The following is a 14,637-nucleotide window of genomic DNA, read 5'->3' as shown; positions in this document are numbered from 1 at the left end:
CACCACCCTGCTCCTGTGTTCTGGGCCAAACCTGGCCCACCCTTCCTGGTTGGATTAGTTTTCTGAATTTGTTAATCACCATGAATTTAGTGGCTTAAAACAGCACGTACTTGGGACTTCCCTGGCGGCCCAGTGGTTAAGACTCTGCGCTTCCACTGCAGGGGGCACGGGTTCGATCCCTCGTTGGGGAACTAAGATCCTGCATGCCGCGCGGCATGGCCCAAAACATCCCGGAAAACACGCTTATGACGTCCCATTTCTGTAGGTCAGAAGTCCTACCCAGGTGTCACCGAACTCAAGTCAGGGTGTCAGCAGGGCCTCCAGAGGAGAGTCTGCTTCCTGGCCTTTTCCAGCTTCTAGAGGACACCACATTCCTTGGCTCGTGGCCCCTTCCTCCACCTTCAATGTCTTTGACCCCACTGTTGTCCTCACACCTCACATCTTTCTCTGACCACAACCAGAAAAGCTTCTCCTCTTTTAAAGACTCACCTGATTAGATGGGCGCACCTCGATAATCCAGGGTCCTCTCGCCATCCCAAGGGCTTTCACCTAATCACATCTGCAAAGTCCTTTTTGCCACGTAAGGTGACATATTCACAGGATCCAGAATTAGGATATGAACATCGGAGGGGGGGGCGTTATCCTGCCCCGCACTGGCCCAGCTCCGGTAGCTCCCGTGACCTTCAAAGCATCCTCTCCATCTTCCGGGCTGACTTGGCCCATGGGCCTCTGTAGATCTTCCTCTCCACAGCTTCCAGCACCCTGGATTGTAACGGCTTGTTGATTTGTCATTTTCCTGCAATAAATGTCAAGTACCGTGACAGCAGGGACAGGGTCTCTCTTGTCCACTGATCTATCCTAGCAACTGGCACAGTGCCGGGTGTGCAGTGCTCCAAAAGCATTTTAGTGCAGAAACTCTTCTATAGAATTTAACTATATTAAACTACCTTCTGGTTACATGCCTTCTCCACAAGACACATCTAGAAAGCAGGGTTCACATGTGGCTTTTCTCTTGTGTCCCCTGGGGCATCTGGACAGTATTCGGCACACGCTTGTGGAATTGGATTGAATAAAGAGGTTCAGCCTCCTCTCAATGGCCTAGCTCTTAAACGCAGGGCCCACGGAGGATGTGTGGGAATGAGGCGCACTGGGTCAGGTAGGGCTACCTGGGAAAAGTTTCTGGAAGAGAAGCGCTTGGGGCAGAGGTCTGAAAGACATGCAGGCTGAGGGGGTGATGACATCCCGCCAAGAGGGCTCGTATGAGCAAAGCCAAGTGTGGGAGACAGCTGGTGCGGGGTAACCAGAGCTGAGATGGGAGGGCCAGGGCTCGGACACCAGGTGGAGGGGTCTCGAGTTGATGCGATAGGGTGCTCGCAGGGATTACAGAGCAGTGAGCGAGCTGCTGAAAACAGGATTGGCTGGAAGACAGGATGGAAGCAGGAGGACAGAGTGCAGTATGCCAGCAGGGCAATGATGGCTGTCCCTTAGGGTCGCTGGCATAGACTCGAGGGGGAGACAGGAGAGAACAGAGTCAAAGATCATTCGATGCACACATCCTTGCATTCCTGAGAAGGGCAGGATGGTGGTGTACAGAGGAAGCTGGGAGGCCTCACTTCCATTTTGTGGTGAAGATGGTGAGACCAGCACTGGGTCCCTTTAGTGTCGGGTGTCAGAGGACCATGCGCTGGAGGTAACCGACTCGGCCCTCTGCTTTTGTCCCCAAGAAGGTCTCCACCGCCACACAGGAGGTGTATGGGGCAGAGGGAGGGTGTTTTTCCAGTGCCTGAACTGTCCCTTCTGCCCCCACGGGACAGGCATCCTCTCTCTGTCCCAGCCTGCTCCCCAAAGCAGCCACTCTGACCTCCAGAATAAGCTATGGTCTCCATTGACAGAGCCCCCACTGTTCCAGGTGCTTTGCACACATATAGACTCGTTATATCCCGAAAGTAGGTCACATTATCCCCATTTTATGGATGTGGACATCGAGGCTCTCGAAAGGATAAGCCAACCACCCCAATTCTCACAACTAGTACGAGAGGAACCAGGATTGGTGCCCTGGTTGGCCTAGGGCCAAAGCCCACAAGCTCTGTGTGCCACTGTGGTGCCTCCTGCCGGTCCTCCGGCTGGCGGATTTTAAATCTACCCGATTCAGCAAACAGGGACTCTGCAGGTGGAGGGGATACAGGGAGGGACACATATCAGTAGGAGAGACCAACACAAACCCAACGATCCCCACAGGAAGTGCCCACCACAATCCACAGTACCTGCGGGGAGGAACGGGCCACGTCAAGCCCCCCCCCCCCACGGAATCCCAAAATATCGACTGAAGGGTCTTTGCATCCAAGCAACTCCTTTCAGACAAGGAAGCAGAGGCGGGAGAGGGGAGGTAACACCACTGCTTAGTGGCAGAGCGGGACCAAAGCCCAGGTGTCTACACCAGGGTCGGTGCCCTAGACTCGGGACGACTCCTCTCTCTTTCCTTTGCAGCTGGACCGAGCTCACCCCTGCCCCTCAGCGGCCCGGACCTCCCCCGCCCCCCGCACATCCCGCCCCCATCCCCCGGGTCCAGAACCAGCACCAGGGGACCAGGCTGGGAGCTGCGGGGCGCACCCTTCACGGGCCTAGCCCGCCCCTCGCCGCCCCGGTTCCTCCTCCTGCCGAGGAGGGGGAGGAGAGGTGGGGCCGCCCTCTGCAGCAAAGATGCGACTCAGATAACATCTCTAAGTTGTGGATGAGGACAGAGCCCTTGGATCTGCTTTTATCATTATTGTTGTTACTAGCTTATTGTTTATCAAGTGCTTTCTCTATAAAACGGCAAGACTGAACAGCTTAGGCCCGCTCCGAAACCCTGGGTTTTGAATACAGGGAGGGGGGAGCTCGGCGGTGGAATTCTGCGGCCGCAAGGAGGCCACACCTTCCCAGCTTCTCGTGCGCTTGCAGACGCTCCCTTTTCCTGTCTGGTAGGGTTGAGAAATGCCTCCCTCTCCCTTGCGCGGAGCCTCGGCGCCCATGCGGAGGCGGTCCTTGTTGCCTTGGCGACATCCCCAGCAGCCAATAGAAGCTGGAGGGGCGGGGCCGGCCGGGTCCCGTGCTGCCGAGGCGGGGTTCGCAGGTTAGCAGGCGTGTGTTGGGGGAGGGCTGCTGGGGTCGCGGGGGTCGCGGGGGTCGCGAGGGCCCTGGGGTAGGGGGCCTGCGGCCTGGCTGTGGGGTTGGGGCTCCCAGACTCCACGCCCCAGGTTCTCCTCGGCCCGAGCGGGAGGAGTTGCGGGCGGTGATGAGGGAGGGCGGAGGAACGCGAGATGGGGGTCGCTGGCCGGCCTTGTCCGGCGGACCCGAGGCCCGCGGCCCCGCCCAGGAGGCCCCCGCGCCAGGTGGGCTGTGGAAGTCGAGGCCTGGGGGAGAGGGAAGCGCCTTCGCGGACCAGGCTTGGAAGGCCCAGGACCCCGGGCCCAGCTCCCACCCACTTCCCGTGCCCGAGCGGGGCGGTTCGCTCCGGGGCCGAGGGTGCTGCGTGGCCGCCCGCCCCTTCTCCGCCTCGGCATTTCTCTTCCAGGTGGGCGGTCTTGCCAGCCCCGAAAGTCTGAGAAGCATGAAGCTCCTGTGTTTGGTGGCCGTGGTCGGCAGTCTGCTGGTGCTCCCAGCCCAAGCCAACAAGGTGCAGCTCCCATGCGCGACCACCCTGCCTGCGCCCCGGCATCCCGGGGGGGCTTCTGCTCCAGCCCGGCTCCTCACTCCCCTTCGGGCCGTGCCGGTGCATGTTCTCTCGGCCCTAGGCTGCAGGCCTCCAGGAGAGGGGGCGTCTGCGGGGCACGCGTCTCGATCTGGCACGCCGGAGGTGGAATTCCGGTCAGGGTTCTGTGTTTGGGGAAGTTGTCTAAGTTCTCAGTACCTTCTTGCTTTGCTCTTGGGTGCCTACTGTCCTAGTCGGAGCTTCCAGTAGCCCAGGGAGTGGGCGTAATGTGAGGAGTGTGAAGGCTGCACAGATGCAGGTTTCTGGGTGGAGGGGACCCACCCCCGAGCTGGGACTCGAGGTAACTTCCATTCCTTAGGGGTAATGGCCCGGAGCTGGGTTTGCGTAGGTCTCTGGAATTCGAGATTATGAAGGTCACTGAGGCTTTGAATCAGACTGAGTCTCAGGGTTTGTTTCCACTTCCTCCTGGGAATGCTAATTCGAATGCAAATTTTGTGTTGTTGTCTCCGACCCATTCCAGGGAGGGAGAACTTCCAGAGAGGTTGCTTGAGTGTTTCCATGGAAGCGTCCACTTTTTCTGGTTCACCCCAGCCTTCTCCTTCCCTGATCCTAACCTAGGAAGTTGGAGGTGGGGTTGGGGGAAGAGGCCAGCCGCCAAGACTGCTGGACCCGGGTACACACACAGGTGTGAGGCCCAGAGCAGAGGACCTGCCACCTCGCTTGCTCCGCCCCCAAGCCCCCTACCTGAGAGTGACAGCCCTGGGAGTGGCAGCCCTGGGTAGCCCTCCGTGAATATCATTCGCGCCCCCAGACGGTTTCTCGAGGACCCTGTGATGTAGCGTCCTTCCTGCAGAAGTCGTTCCTGCTGAACTTGGGCATGGGGGCAGGTCAGGAACATTCACATGGTCACCTTATGGAACAGGGAACTGAAAGTGGAGAATCTTGCTAGAACTTGAACCCAGGGGCCCTGCCCACCTGATACGTGCTTTCTCTCGCAGAGTTCTGAAGATATCCGGTGCAAATGCATCTGTCCACCATATAGAAACATCAGTGGACACATTTACAACCAGAATGTGTCACAGAAGGACTGGTAAGGCATTGCCCAGGCTGGCCCTTGCGGTTGTGGGTGTCGAGTGGGGTTCATGGACCCCTGGAGGATAAGCTTGCTCTCCCATTTCCGTGGAGAACCTTACAGAGGAATGTTTTGTCCCTGGTCACACAACCGATTAGAAATAGGGTCCGCATGTCTTTAATTCCAGCTGAGGGGTTCCTGGTCAGAGGAGTGGATTTTGATTTGCTTTGATGTGGGTGTTTGTTCGTATCTGCAAAATGGTAACAGAGAAGCCGGGAGAGGTAAACATTAGAGCCACATACCGGGGGATCTTTCGCCTACTTGCGTGCGCTTGGCGAAGCTCTGTTACACGCGTCATTTGATGCCAGTGTCTAACCACCTTGTAAGGCAGTGGGATGGGTTGTGTTCCCATTTTATAGCTGCCGAGATTGAGGTCCAAAGAGAATTTACATTATACTCCTGGAGTCTTGAATTCATTTCTGGATGCCTCACTTCAAAAAAGAGAGAAGTAATCAAAAAGTCATTCAGAGGAAGGACACCAGCTTGTTGAAGGCAAGTTTCAACATGCTCTCCTGGAAAGAATGGTTTAAGGAATTATAGTCTGAGAAGGAGAGGACTTGGGGACACACGCAGCTGAGAGGGCAGGAGAGGGGCTGGCGTGCTCTGAGGCGCACCGTGTGGTTTGGGTGTAGGACTGGGGCTAGCGAGGAGAGCTCCAGGGAACCAGATTGAGGTGAGTTGAGGGGGCGTTTCCTGTGCAGGCCGTTTGAGGAGCAGGGGCGCCTCATCCCGGAGGGCTCTGGAGGGCTCTGATCGCAGGTGCGGTGATACCTGCATCTGGTCCCCGTGGAGCGGTTACGCCACACGGGGGAGCCCAGGTCGGCGTTGCCTCTACTTGGTCAGGTGTCAGGATCACCAGGTGGGCTTTGAGAAAATACAGAGTCCCAGCACCCGTCCGCCATGATTTTTGGGTTCTTTGTTGTTGTTTTTCCCAGCTTTATTGAGATGAATCAGACATGTGACGTTGTATAAGGTTACGTGATTTGATACACGTATCTATTGTGGAACAAGGTTAGACAACACCTCCATCGCCTCACAGGGTAACCTTGCAGGTGTGGGTGTGGTAGAACATTTAAGATCTACTCTCTTAGCAACTTCAAGCGTACATAATTGTTAACATGTATTGTTAACGATAGTCACCATGCTGTACGTTACATACCACCCCCACCCCCCGCCCAAGATTTTGATTCGGTGAATATGGGGGTTGGGGCATGGCAGAAACGTGATTGCGAAGCAGTTGGTCCAGAGCAGCATTTGGGGGTTTTGAACCTGTCCAGCTCTGAGTGTGTGATTTTTCTGAGAACCCGTCTGGTTAGATGCAGACTCTGGATCGACCCTGCCCGCCTTTCAATCTAGCTTTGCTCCTTGTTCATTGTGAAACAAGTTACTTAATCCCCAGTGTATTCAGTTTCTTCATCTGTAGAGCGGTGGCAGTGTTTTGAGTATTAAATAAGAGTGTGTGTGTGTGTGTGTGTGCGAGCGCACACTTGTGCAATGCATGTACAAGTAAGTATAGCACTTAGAACAGTTCCCAGCACGTGGTGAGGCCGTATAAATGTCGGCTGATAGTATTAGTAACGTATGTTGTTATGCCCTCCTAGAGGCCACGAAGAGGCCGACTCACGCCACAGCCCAAGAGGGAAGCCCAGGTTTCCTTCTGTCTTTGCCCGTCCTGATGGAGTTACAAAGCCCCAGGACCTGGAGTCCTGGGGAAGCCCCTGTGACCTCTTTGTATCTTGTGGCGACAGTTCAAATAGCGTCAGGAATAAACCGGCTGGATTGTCTCAGCCCGACACCAGCTACATCCCTCAGGCACCACCACGTTGTACCAGCACTGTCTCTGCCCTGGGGCCAGAGTAAGGCCCCAAGCCAAGCGTGGATGCCACGGAGGACGGAGTCCTACCTGGACCTCTCAGGCTGTGGTTTATCTCCTTCCCCTGGGAAGTCGGCATTAGGGGGCTGCCTGAGGAACAGTTCCACGAAGGCTGGTGGGTGGAACCTGAGGCTGGGATGTAAGACCCCAGGGTTCTGGGACCCAGTGACCCTGGCCTGTCAGGGAGGGGAGGTATCCCAGGCTGCCTGGAGCCCCGCAGGGGAGGGGTGGGGCCTGACCCTGTGATCCTAGACCTCAGGCCAGGGCCAGAGGAGACCAGGTGTGTGTGTCCTCAGGCCGCTTCCGCATGGTCCCTCCACTGCGAGGAGGACACCTGGGACCTCCCCAGGTGAAGGGGTGTGAAGCCAGGGTGTCTGAGCGGCACAGGCCACGTTCCCGTGTTGCAGGCGCTCTGCCGTCTCATGCTGGGGGTCCTCGTGCCTGTGAGGGGCAGAAACCCCGACACCTTCTCCCTGATGGTGGAGCTCCCGAGGAGTGCACTAGATAGACAGTCCCAGAGCTGGCTAGTACAGTGTCTCTCACACTTCTAAAAATACAGGCTTCAAACAAATCTGTTTTGGAAACACATTGTGTAGAAGTCAGGACTGCCCCCGCTGAGCAGAGCGTCTGTGGCCCCTCCCTCCCACCCTCCGCACAGAGGGCCCTGGGGTGCCCCAGGGAGCACATTTTGAAGGACACTGATAAACACACACATGTCCTCACGTGTCCATGACGACACCGAGGCCCAGAGAAGTTACACACATCACATGCAGAAGGCGGAGACTTAACCAGCTTGCCCTCCGGTAACCCTCTGCCCTACGGCGCTATCACTGATCCCCAAAAAGGGACACGTCACCGTTTCACTGATTCTCTGGGGAGAGAACACATCCCTCTGGGGAACCCACACGTCCCACTGGTGCACCAGAGTGACCTTCCAGACCCAGGGAGAAATCTGGGCCTCAGAGGCTGGTAGAGGCCCCCAGAGAGGGGAGGTCCCGGGAGTGCTGACCCAGTGCTGGGTGTGAACCTGGCCCTGTCCGGTGGCCCCTCCCAGGGCAGGGGCTGAGTTACAGCAGGGACCCACGTGCCCAGCGCTGGAAGTGGGGTCATCAGAGGTTCAGGTAAAATCACACCCTCCACATACGGACTTTTAGGGGTAACAGAGACTTGTGGAGGACATGCCAGCCCACACTGTTGGTGCCTCTGCCAGAAACCCCGCCTGAGCCTGAGGGCCCCTGGCACAGCCCGGGCCAGAGCTGGAAGGGCCTGGAGGGTCATCCGGCGCCACCCCTGCAGCTCCCAGAGGAGGCTCGGGCCCAGGGCACCAGGCTCCTGGTGGCAGGGCCCGGCTGAGACACAGCAGTGGGAGGGGGTAGGGAGGTGGGGTTCAGAGATGTTGAAGACGGCAGAGTCACTGGCTTCTGGTGGATCCGTGGGTCAGAGGAGGCCTGGCGGAGGCGCTGCCTGCCACGGGGACAGACCCTGGACCCGAGGGACTGGGGTGGGGTGGGGGTGGAGTCTGTGCCGCTGGGACACTCACCCGGTGAGTCGCGGAGGGCCAGGGCCTCGAGAGGCTGTGGGTCGGGAAAGGGGTTCCGCCAGCCTGACCCTTCAGAGACCCTCCCCTCCCTGGGGAGATCCCCGGCTGCCCCCACAGCCCTCTGTCTGTTGCAGCAACTGCCTGCACGTGGTGGAGCCCATGCCGGTGCCCGGCCACGACGTGGAGGCCTACTGCCTGCTGTGCGAGTGCAAGTACGAGGAGCGCAGCACCACCACCATCAAGGTGCCCAGCGGCCGCCCCGCCCTGCGCGGCCCCGCCCCGCCCCCTCTCCCTGGGGGGCCTGCGTGGCCCCAGCCCGCCCTCCATCCTGTCCTGTTTCCTTCTGCAGCGTTGATCGGGGCTGGGGGGCTGGCCTCGAGGCTGGCCTGGTCGCAACCCAGGGACCCCCTTCCCACCCCGCTTGGGGCCGCTCTCCCCTCTGACACCATCACACTCGCGGGGGGACCTGGGAGTGGGGCTGAGACCCTTCCCCCACACTTCCCGTCTTCCTCTCCCTTCTCGCCTTCCGTTTGTTCAGTAGACATTTCTGGGGCTCCTGCTGTGTCCTGGGCACCGTAAGGGATGCTGGAGCGGAGGTAGCCCGCCCTCCGGAGCCTGCAGTTTGGTTAAGCTTCCAGAGCTGCGGGCCTGGCAGGATGGGCATCAGACGCCCCCCTTGCTTCCCCTCAACCCCATTCTCATGGGCATCAGTGAATTCAGGGGAGGTGGTGGCGTGGCCACCAACACAGTGAGGACATGGAGAGGCCTGGTCCCTGGTCCCCTCCAGGCAGACGATCCCCCAGCACCACCACACCCCAACCAGGGCGAGCCTGGCCATGCTTGCCGATTTCCAACATAAGCTTCTCCTGGTCCAGCTCTTAAGCTTATTTCTGCGTGTCTGGTGAAGGGTCTGGAAATAGCATCAGGAAAGAACCCGCAGGAATTTGGCAGCAGCCCTGAGCCTGCCCTCGGGCTTCCCTTTTGAGGTTCTTTTGGAGGGGAAGTGGTCCTCACCGCTGCCCTCCCTGCCTGGCCCATGGTGCCCATCCTGTCCCCTCTGAGGTGGAGGCGGTTGCCTGTCCACCGTCCCTATCATCACCCCTTCCCCTCTGAGCTTATCCACTGGCCCCATGCTTGGGGGACCAGGTCCCCAAGACCTTAGATTGGAAGGGACTTCCTGACTTGGGGACCTCATCAGATACATCCTAATCCCCCAGTTTCCCTCTAGTCCTTGCTAAGAGACCAGAGAGAACCCCCTCCAGCTTCAGCCTGTTACAGAGTCAGCCCTATCCCCCCTGCTTCCTGGGGTACAGGCAAGAGTTCTGATCCTTTACCCTGGCTGAAGATGCCCCAGTCAGGGAGGCATATGGTCCAGCTGGACTTGGCTGTGGACTAAGCTCGGCTCCTGTCACAGCGTAGACACGGGGCTAGGGTCGCCAGGGACAGATGGCAGTTGGGGAGCAGAAGAGGCTTAGGAGTTGCGGTCACAGCAAATCTGGGTTCCAGGCACATCCACCACTTGGTATTCTTGGGACTGAGGGTGATGGCGTGGCCTGGGGGGCTCTGCATCAGGTGAGTGTCAGCCCCTGGGGGACATTTGGAGATGGACTGTGGCCCCAGTAACTGTGGTGTGTTACTGACCGTGGAGGGCAGTGTCCTGGGGAGTCCTGCCTAAGGTGTCAGGAGTACCCACACTGGGAAACATCTCATTAGCTTCCTTGACTCTGTTTTTCCTGTAAAACAAAAATGACTGCAGCTTGGGAGGCTCTCCAGGCCTGTAATTCTGCCCCAGCCTCACCTCCTGCTGTGACTGACTGGGGCGGGGGGAGGGCCTGTGGCCGCCGGCCTGTCGCCTCTTCTGTCATCTTTGTGCTGCCAGAGAACTGGTGGTTCTTGTGGGGTCCCGACCTCCGAGGGCACAGTCAGCAAAGGTGGGGTGGGTCGTTCTCCGCGCCCGCGGCCTCCTGGCCTGTCTGCAGGCAGCACTTGGGGCCACGCTGCCCAGTGGAGACAGACTGCAAGGGAGGGGAGCGGCATCCCGCAGGGCGAGCTGGGTCCCTTCCGCTCGCTCGCAGGTCATCATCGTCATCTACCTGTCGGTGGTGGGCGCCCTCCTGCTCTACATGGCCTTCCTGATGCTGGTGGACCCTCTGATTCGAAAGCCGGACGCCTACACGGAGCGGCTGCACAACGAGGAGGAGAACGAGGTAGCGGCCCCTCCGCCCACGCGCGGCGTCCCTGGGGCCTCGACGGGCGGTCTTCCCCTCCCCCGGCGCTCCAGTGGCTCCTCTCCCGTTCGCTGTCCTACGGTCACCCGGACCGCAGTGTCTCCTCAGCGGGGGCAGCCTTGAGTTTTCCCTGATCTGGCATCAGGCAGCTTCAGGGCACGGGTCGGGGAGCCTCCTTGTCGCCCTGCATTCCTAGCAGAGGGCCAGTGAGCCCGCCAGGCAGCCCCACGTGGGTGCTCAGACCTTGGTGTCAGGCTGACGGTGGACTTGGAGAGTGTACCCAGAGAGTCAGGGGAGCTGGGGGTGGGACACAGGAGGCGCAGGCAGCTCTGTGGGAGTGAGAGGTGATGTGTGCCGTGCAGAGCTGTGACGGTGTCAGGGGCTCCTGGCCTGTGCCCCTCGAGCTCGCCCCCTCGGGCCTGCACAGCTGCACGTGTGCCCGAGACATCAGTGAGGGAGGAGGGGTGCCCCAGAGGGTGGCATCTGCGGGCAGGTGGGGCTCAGGACGCTGCCTGCCCTGGGGACCAGCTGCACGCAGGTGCGGAGAGCTCGGCCTCACCCTGGTTTACGTAAAGCCGGGGTGCCGGGAGGTTAACACGCGTTAGAGGGACTCTTCCTGCAGAGGCACAGGTGAGCGAGGTGGAGGGGTGAGTGGTCACTAGAGCACCAGGCTTGGGCTGCAGCGCCGGGCGGCTGGCGCCCTTGAGAGCGTCTCAAGCAATGGGTGGAGCTGGGAAGGGCAGGTTCCCGCCAAGAAGAGGGGCTGGGGCTCAGACCTCAGCGTGAAGCTGCCCGGCCGGCCGCATGGGGCAGGCGTGCACACGGCCAGGGAGGGAGGGGGCCTGGCCCGTCCAAGGACCCCATGGCCCCTCGGGGGTGGGTGCCCCCAGCCTCCGGCTGACACGCACCTGGCCGGTGGCGCTGGGGCTGGGAGTCGGGCGTGGGGGGCCGGCAGTTGGGTGGTCTCTCTGCCCAGGAGGAAATCTCGCGCGCCTACCTGGTTATTAACGCGCGGTAACAGCGGCTCTGCTGGGGGCAGAGCGGCGCGGGTGAGTACCCCGTGATTAGGGGATGCGTGCGGTAATTGCAGTCCTGGCTGGGGAGCGGCTGAGAGATGGGCCATGATTACACAGCTCTGCGGCCTCCCCGGAATGCGTGCCACCTGGCTGTGGAGCCCGAAGGGAGGGCAAGCCGCCCGGCTCTTTATGGGCCCCGCCCTGGGCACCCCGGCTCGCCCCGTCCCTGTTTCTTTTCGTCCTGACGTACTCAGGTCCTGCAGGTGCCCGTGTAGACAGCCGCACAGACCTCGGGCAGAGCCCCGGGTCAGGGATGCGGGATAGAAGGCTGTCAGGGGAGGGGCGGGGGAAGCTGGGGCTGACTTTTCCTCAGTGTTAGTGTGGGAAGGCTTCCTGGCAGAGGGGCTCTTCCGTGGTGGGGCGGGGCCGCTGAAGTGCTGGGGCCGATGGAGCTGAGTGGAGCGGAGACCGCGGTGGCGCCCGGGCCTGGGGCCGGCAAGGGGAGGAGGCCCTGCCTGGCTCAGCTGAATCTCTGGAAATGCTCTGAAGAGCATTTCCCTTCAGAGGGATGGGGTCCCCCCGGGGCGGGGGACTTAGCTTTCACCCCAAGCGGAAGAAAGTCAGGCTCAAGGCCTGTGCAACCCAGTGACCTTGAGAAGGCTCCCCTCTACGCCCCAGGAGTCGGGGGGTCGATCGCATCCCAGGATGGGGGCCCTTTGGCTTCGTCCCCCCATTCCTGTAGCCAGGAGCTCCTGCCCTGGGGCTCGAGGACAGAGAGGAAGGGGGCCTGGCCCACCGCGCTGAGGAGATGAAAGCCCCGCTCCCTCTGAAGGTGCCAGCCAGCCCGGTGGGCCCCTGGTGCGGGGCGCTGCCTTTCCTGATCCCAGCAGCATCAGGACTAATCCCCCGGCTCAGACGCCCTTTGAAAGGAGGAAGCCAGCCTTTTTGCTGGGGCAGAAATGGCAAACAGAGCTGTGCTAGATGTGTAGGTTTGGCTCCCTTTGAAGAGAAAGAAGGAAGGGTTCCTACAAGGCTGTGGGTGTCTGTGGGCCTCAGCTCTGCAGGGTCCCCCGAGACCACAGCCCACTGGACGGGAGTGGGGGAGAGAGGGGTGTGCAGGAGTGATGGCAGCCGGGGACCCTCCCTTGCCAGGGCGGTGAGGAGCCCAAGAGGGACAGGGCCCTCGTCCCCCTGAGCCCAGAGCAGGAAGGGGGACGAGGAAGGGCAGGGCTGGTGGACGTCTCTAGAACGGCCGTCAGGACCTCGTGGCCCAGCCGTTAGCAGCGTGGCATCGGGATTGTGATCCTGGGCCGGAGTCCCAGCTCTGCACTCGCTGTCCTGGTGTGTAACCCTTTGGTTAGTTTTCCAAGTCTGAGCTCCTGTCTCAGCGTGGTTGCTGTGGTGCCGTGTGTGCGGCTTTACAAGTGTTTGTGCAGCCCTGAGAGCAAAACCTTCACTGGGGCCCTGACCTGAAGGGCCGCCCTCACTGCAGGCAGGGAGGCTGAGGGATGGCAGGGCCAGAGGCCGGGGGCAGGGAGGCCAGGCCAGGCACGCACGGTTCAGCCAGCCCAGAGGGCTTGAATGTGGGGCTCGGGAGACACGGGTCCAAATCCTGTGTGACCTTGGGCAGCAGAGCCACAGATGAGAGTCACGTAGCCCATGAACCAGTCTCGTGAGCCTGGGAATAATCCAGGTGCAGCACCAGGAGAGCGCCCAGCACCCAGGGACGCTCATCCTCAGGCCTGTCCAGCCCCGGTAGCAGGCGCCTCCCTCCTGGTCGGCAGGGCTCCCCCTCCTGCCCTCACTGCCCAGAGGCCCAGCTTGGGGGTTAAGAGGGTTGGAAGTGGTAGCATCTCTCCTGTGGCAGAGCGGGTGAGGACCAGGCCCCGCTCTGAGCGTTTCTAGGACAGACGTGGCGTCTCTAATACCCATTAATCAGACTGTTAGCGGTGGAAGTGCAGAGCCTCTCAGCTGCAGCTTTCCCGGCTTAGGACCTGTTTGTCAAGACTTTACATGAAGGAAAAACAAGTGGTCCTGTGGAAATGTGGTGAATTTCAGCTGTTCCTTAACGCGCTGCTCTTGGCTTCCTCTGCTTTCCCTCCAGACACACTCTCCCGACGGGACAGGAGAGCAGCCGGGGCCAGGAAGGGCGCTTTTCCGCCCCGCCAGGCCTGCCCCCAGGCTCCCAGGAGGACGAGAGTGTGGGCAGGCCGGCAGGGAGAGAAGCCCCTGTAGCCCCAGAGCCGGGATAGCTCGGTCCTGGGGGGCCAACAGCCTCCCACGGGGGTCTCCAGTGCCCCCTCACCTAGACGGCCACGCAGAGGCTGGTCCTGAACCGGGAAGGGACGATCTGAAAAGTAGCGACACCGGTAACCTTTCAAGGGCAGGTCCCCCCTCCTGCCTGGGGGCTCCGGGAGTGGTCTCACACTGACAGTTGCTGTGAATTGAGCGCCTGTGATCTGCCAGGCACCGCTGAACGCTGTGCGCCCACCGTCCCCGAGAAGACGCTCCTGCAGGCTCCACCCGTGGGTGGGAAGCAGGTTCAGAGGACAGGGTGTCAGCCAGGGCCGTGCTCCAGGTCAGAGCCCAGGTGCAGAGCCGGGTGTGATTCCACAGTCATCTTCTCACTGTGAACTGCTGGGGAGGAAGGAAACTGAGCAGCCCGCGGTCTCCAGCTTGACAGCAGTGGGCTGAGGACGTTACACGTGTTACTGTGTGTAACCTTGCCGTACCCCGCTCCTGGTCATAAACCGTGTGTCAGGGTGTGGGGCGCCACCCACGAGGTCCTGAGTCATGACCAGCACTGAAAACTGAGATGGAGCAGGGTAGAGGGCGTCAGGGGGCGTCACGCTGGGTGTTGTGTGTGTGTGTTTAGAAAAGCCTAAGAAGACCGGGTTTACTAAGTTGAAGTTTGGGGAAATCGAGTGGCTTGTCAGGGACACACAGCCGCTAAGTGGCCGAGCCCGGGAGAAGGTGGCAGCTGTAGAACCCAGGGTCCTGGCTTCGACTCTGATGCTCCGGGACCTGCCCCTGAGGTGCTGCCGTGGTCCTCGTCCAGCCTGGCAAAGCAGACTTCCTCGGGCTCCCGGGCCGAGGGCTCCCTGGGGGCAGCGTCCGTCTCTAACTCACCCTAGGCAGAGCTCTGGGCGGCAGTGAC

General features: G+C 60.4%; 1 protein-coding gene across 3 annotated transcripts in view; it reads left to right on the top strand.

Annotated features, from left to right (window-relative positions):
• The first annotated feature begins 3,073 nt into the window (after positions 1–3,073).
• Positions 3,074–14,637, top strand: part of TMEM9 (transmembrane protein 9) — a 14,502-nt gene continuing 2,938 nt past the window's right edge. Inside the window, exons 1-5 of one of the 3 annotated variants that reach the window (XM_024749629.1) lie at positions 3,074–3,112; positions 3,554–3,655; positions 4,690–4,781; positions 8,371–8,479; positions 10,312–10,443. In XM_024749629.1, the coding sequence (XP_024605397.1) occupies positions 3,590–3,655; positions 4,690–4,781; positions 8,371–8,479; positions 10,312–10,443 (399 nt within the window). In that variant the 5' untranslated portion in view covers positions 3,074–3,112; positions 3,554–3,589. Of the gene's footprint in view, positions 3,113–3,178; positions 3,656–4,689; positions 4,782–8,370; positions 8,480–10,311; positions 10,444–14,637 lie in introns of those variants that run through there. The other 2 variants (XM_024749628.1, XM_024749627.1) reach the window with 2 other exon arrangements.

The sequence above is a fragment of the Neophocaena asiaeorientalis genome, unplaced genomic scaffold, assembly GCF_003031525.2.
Source record: "Neophocaena asiaeorientalis asiaeorientalis breed wild unplaced genomic scaffold, Neophocaena_asiaeorientalis_V1.1 scaffold44, whole genome shotgun sequence".
In the NCBI taxonomy this organism is placed as follows: Eukaryota; Metazoa; Chordata; class Mammalia; order Artiodactyla; family Phocoenidae; genus Neophocaena; species Neophocaena asiaeorientalis.
Note: the sequence above shows the minus strand (reverse complement) of the source record. Positions and strands in the feature narration are given on the sequence as shown.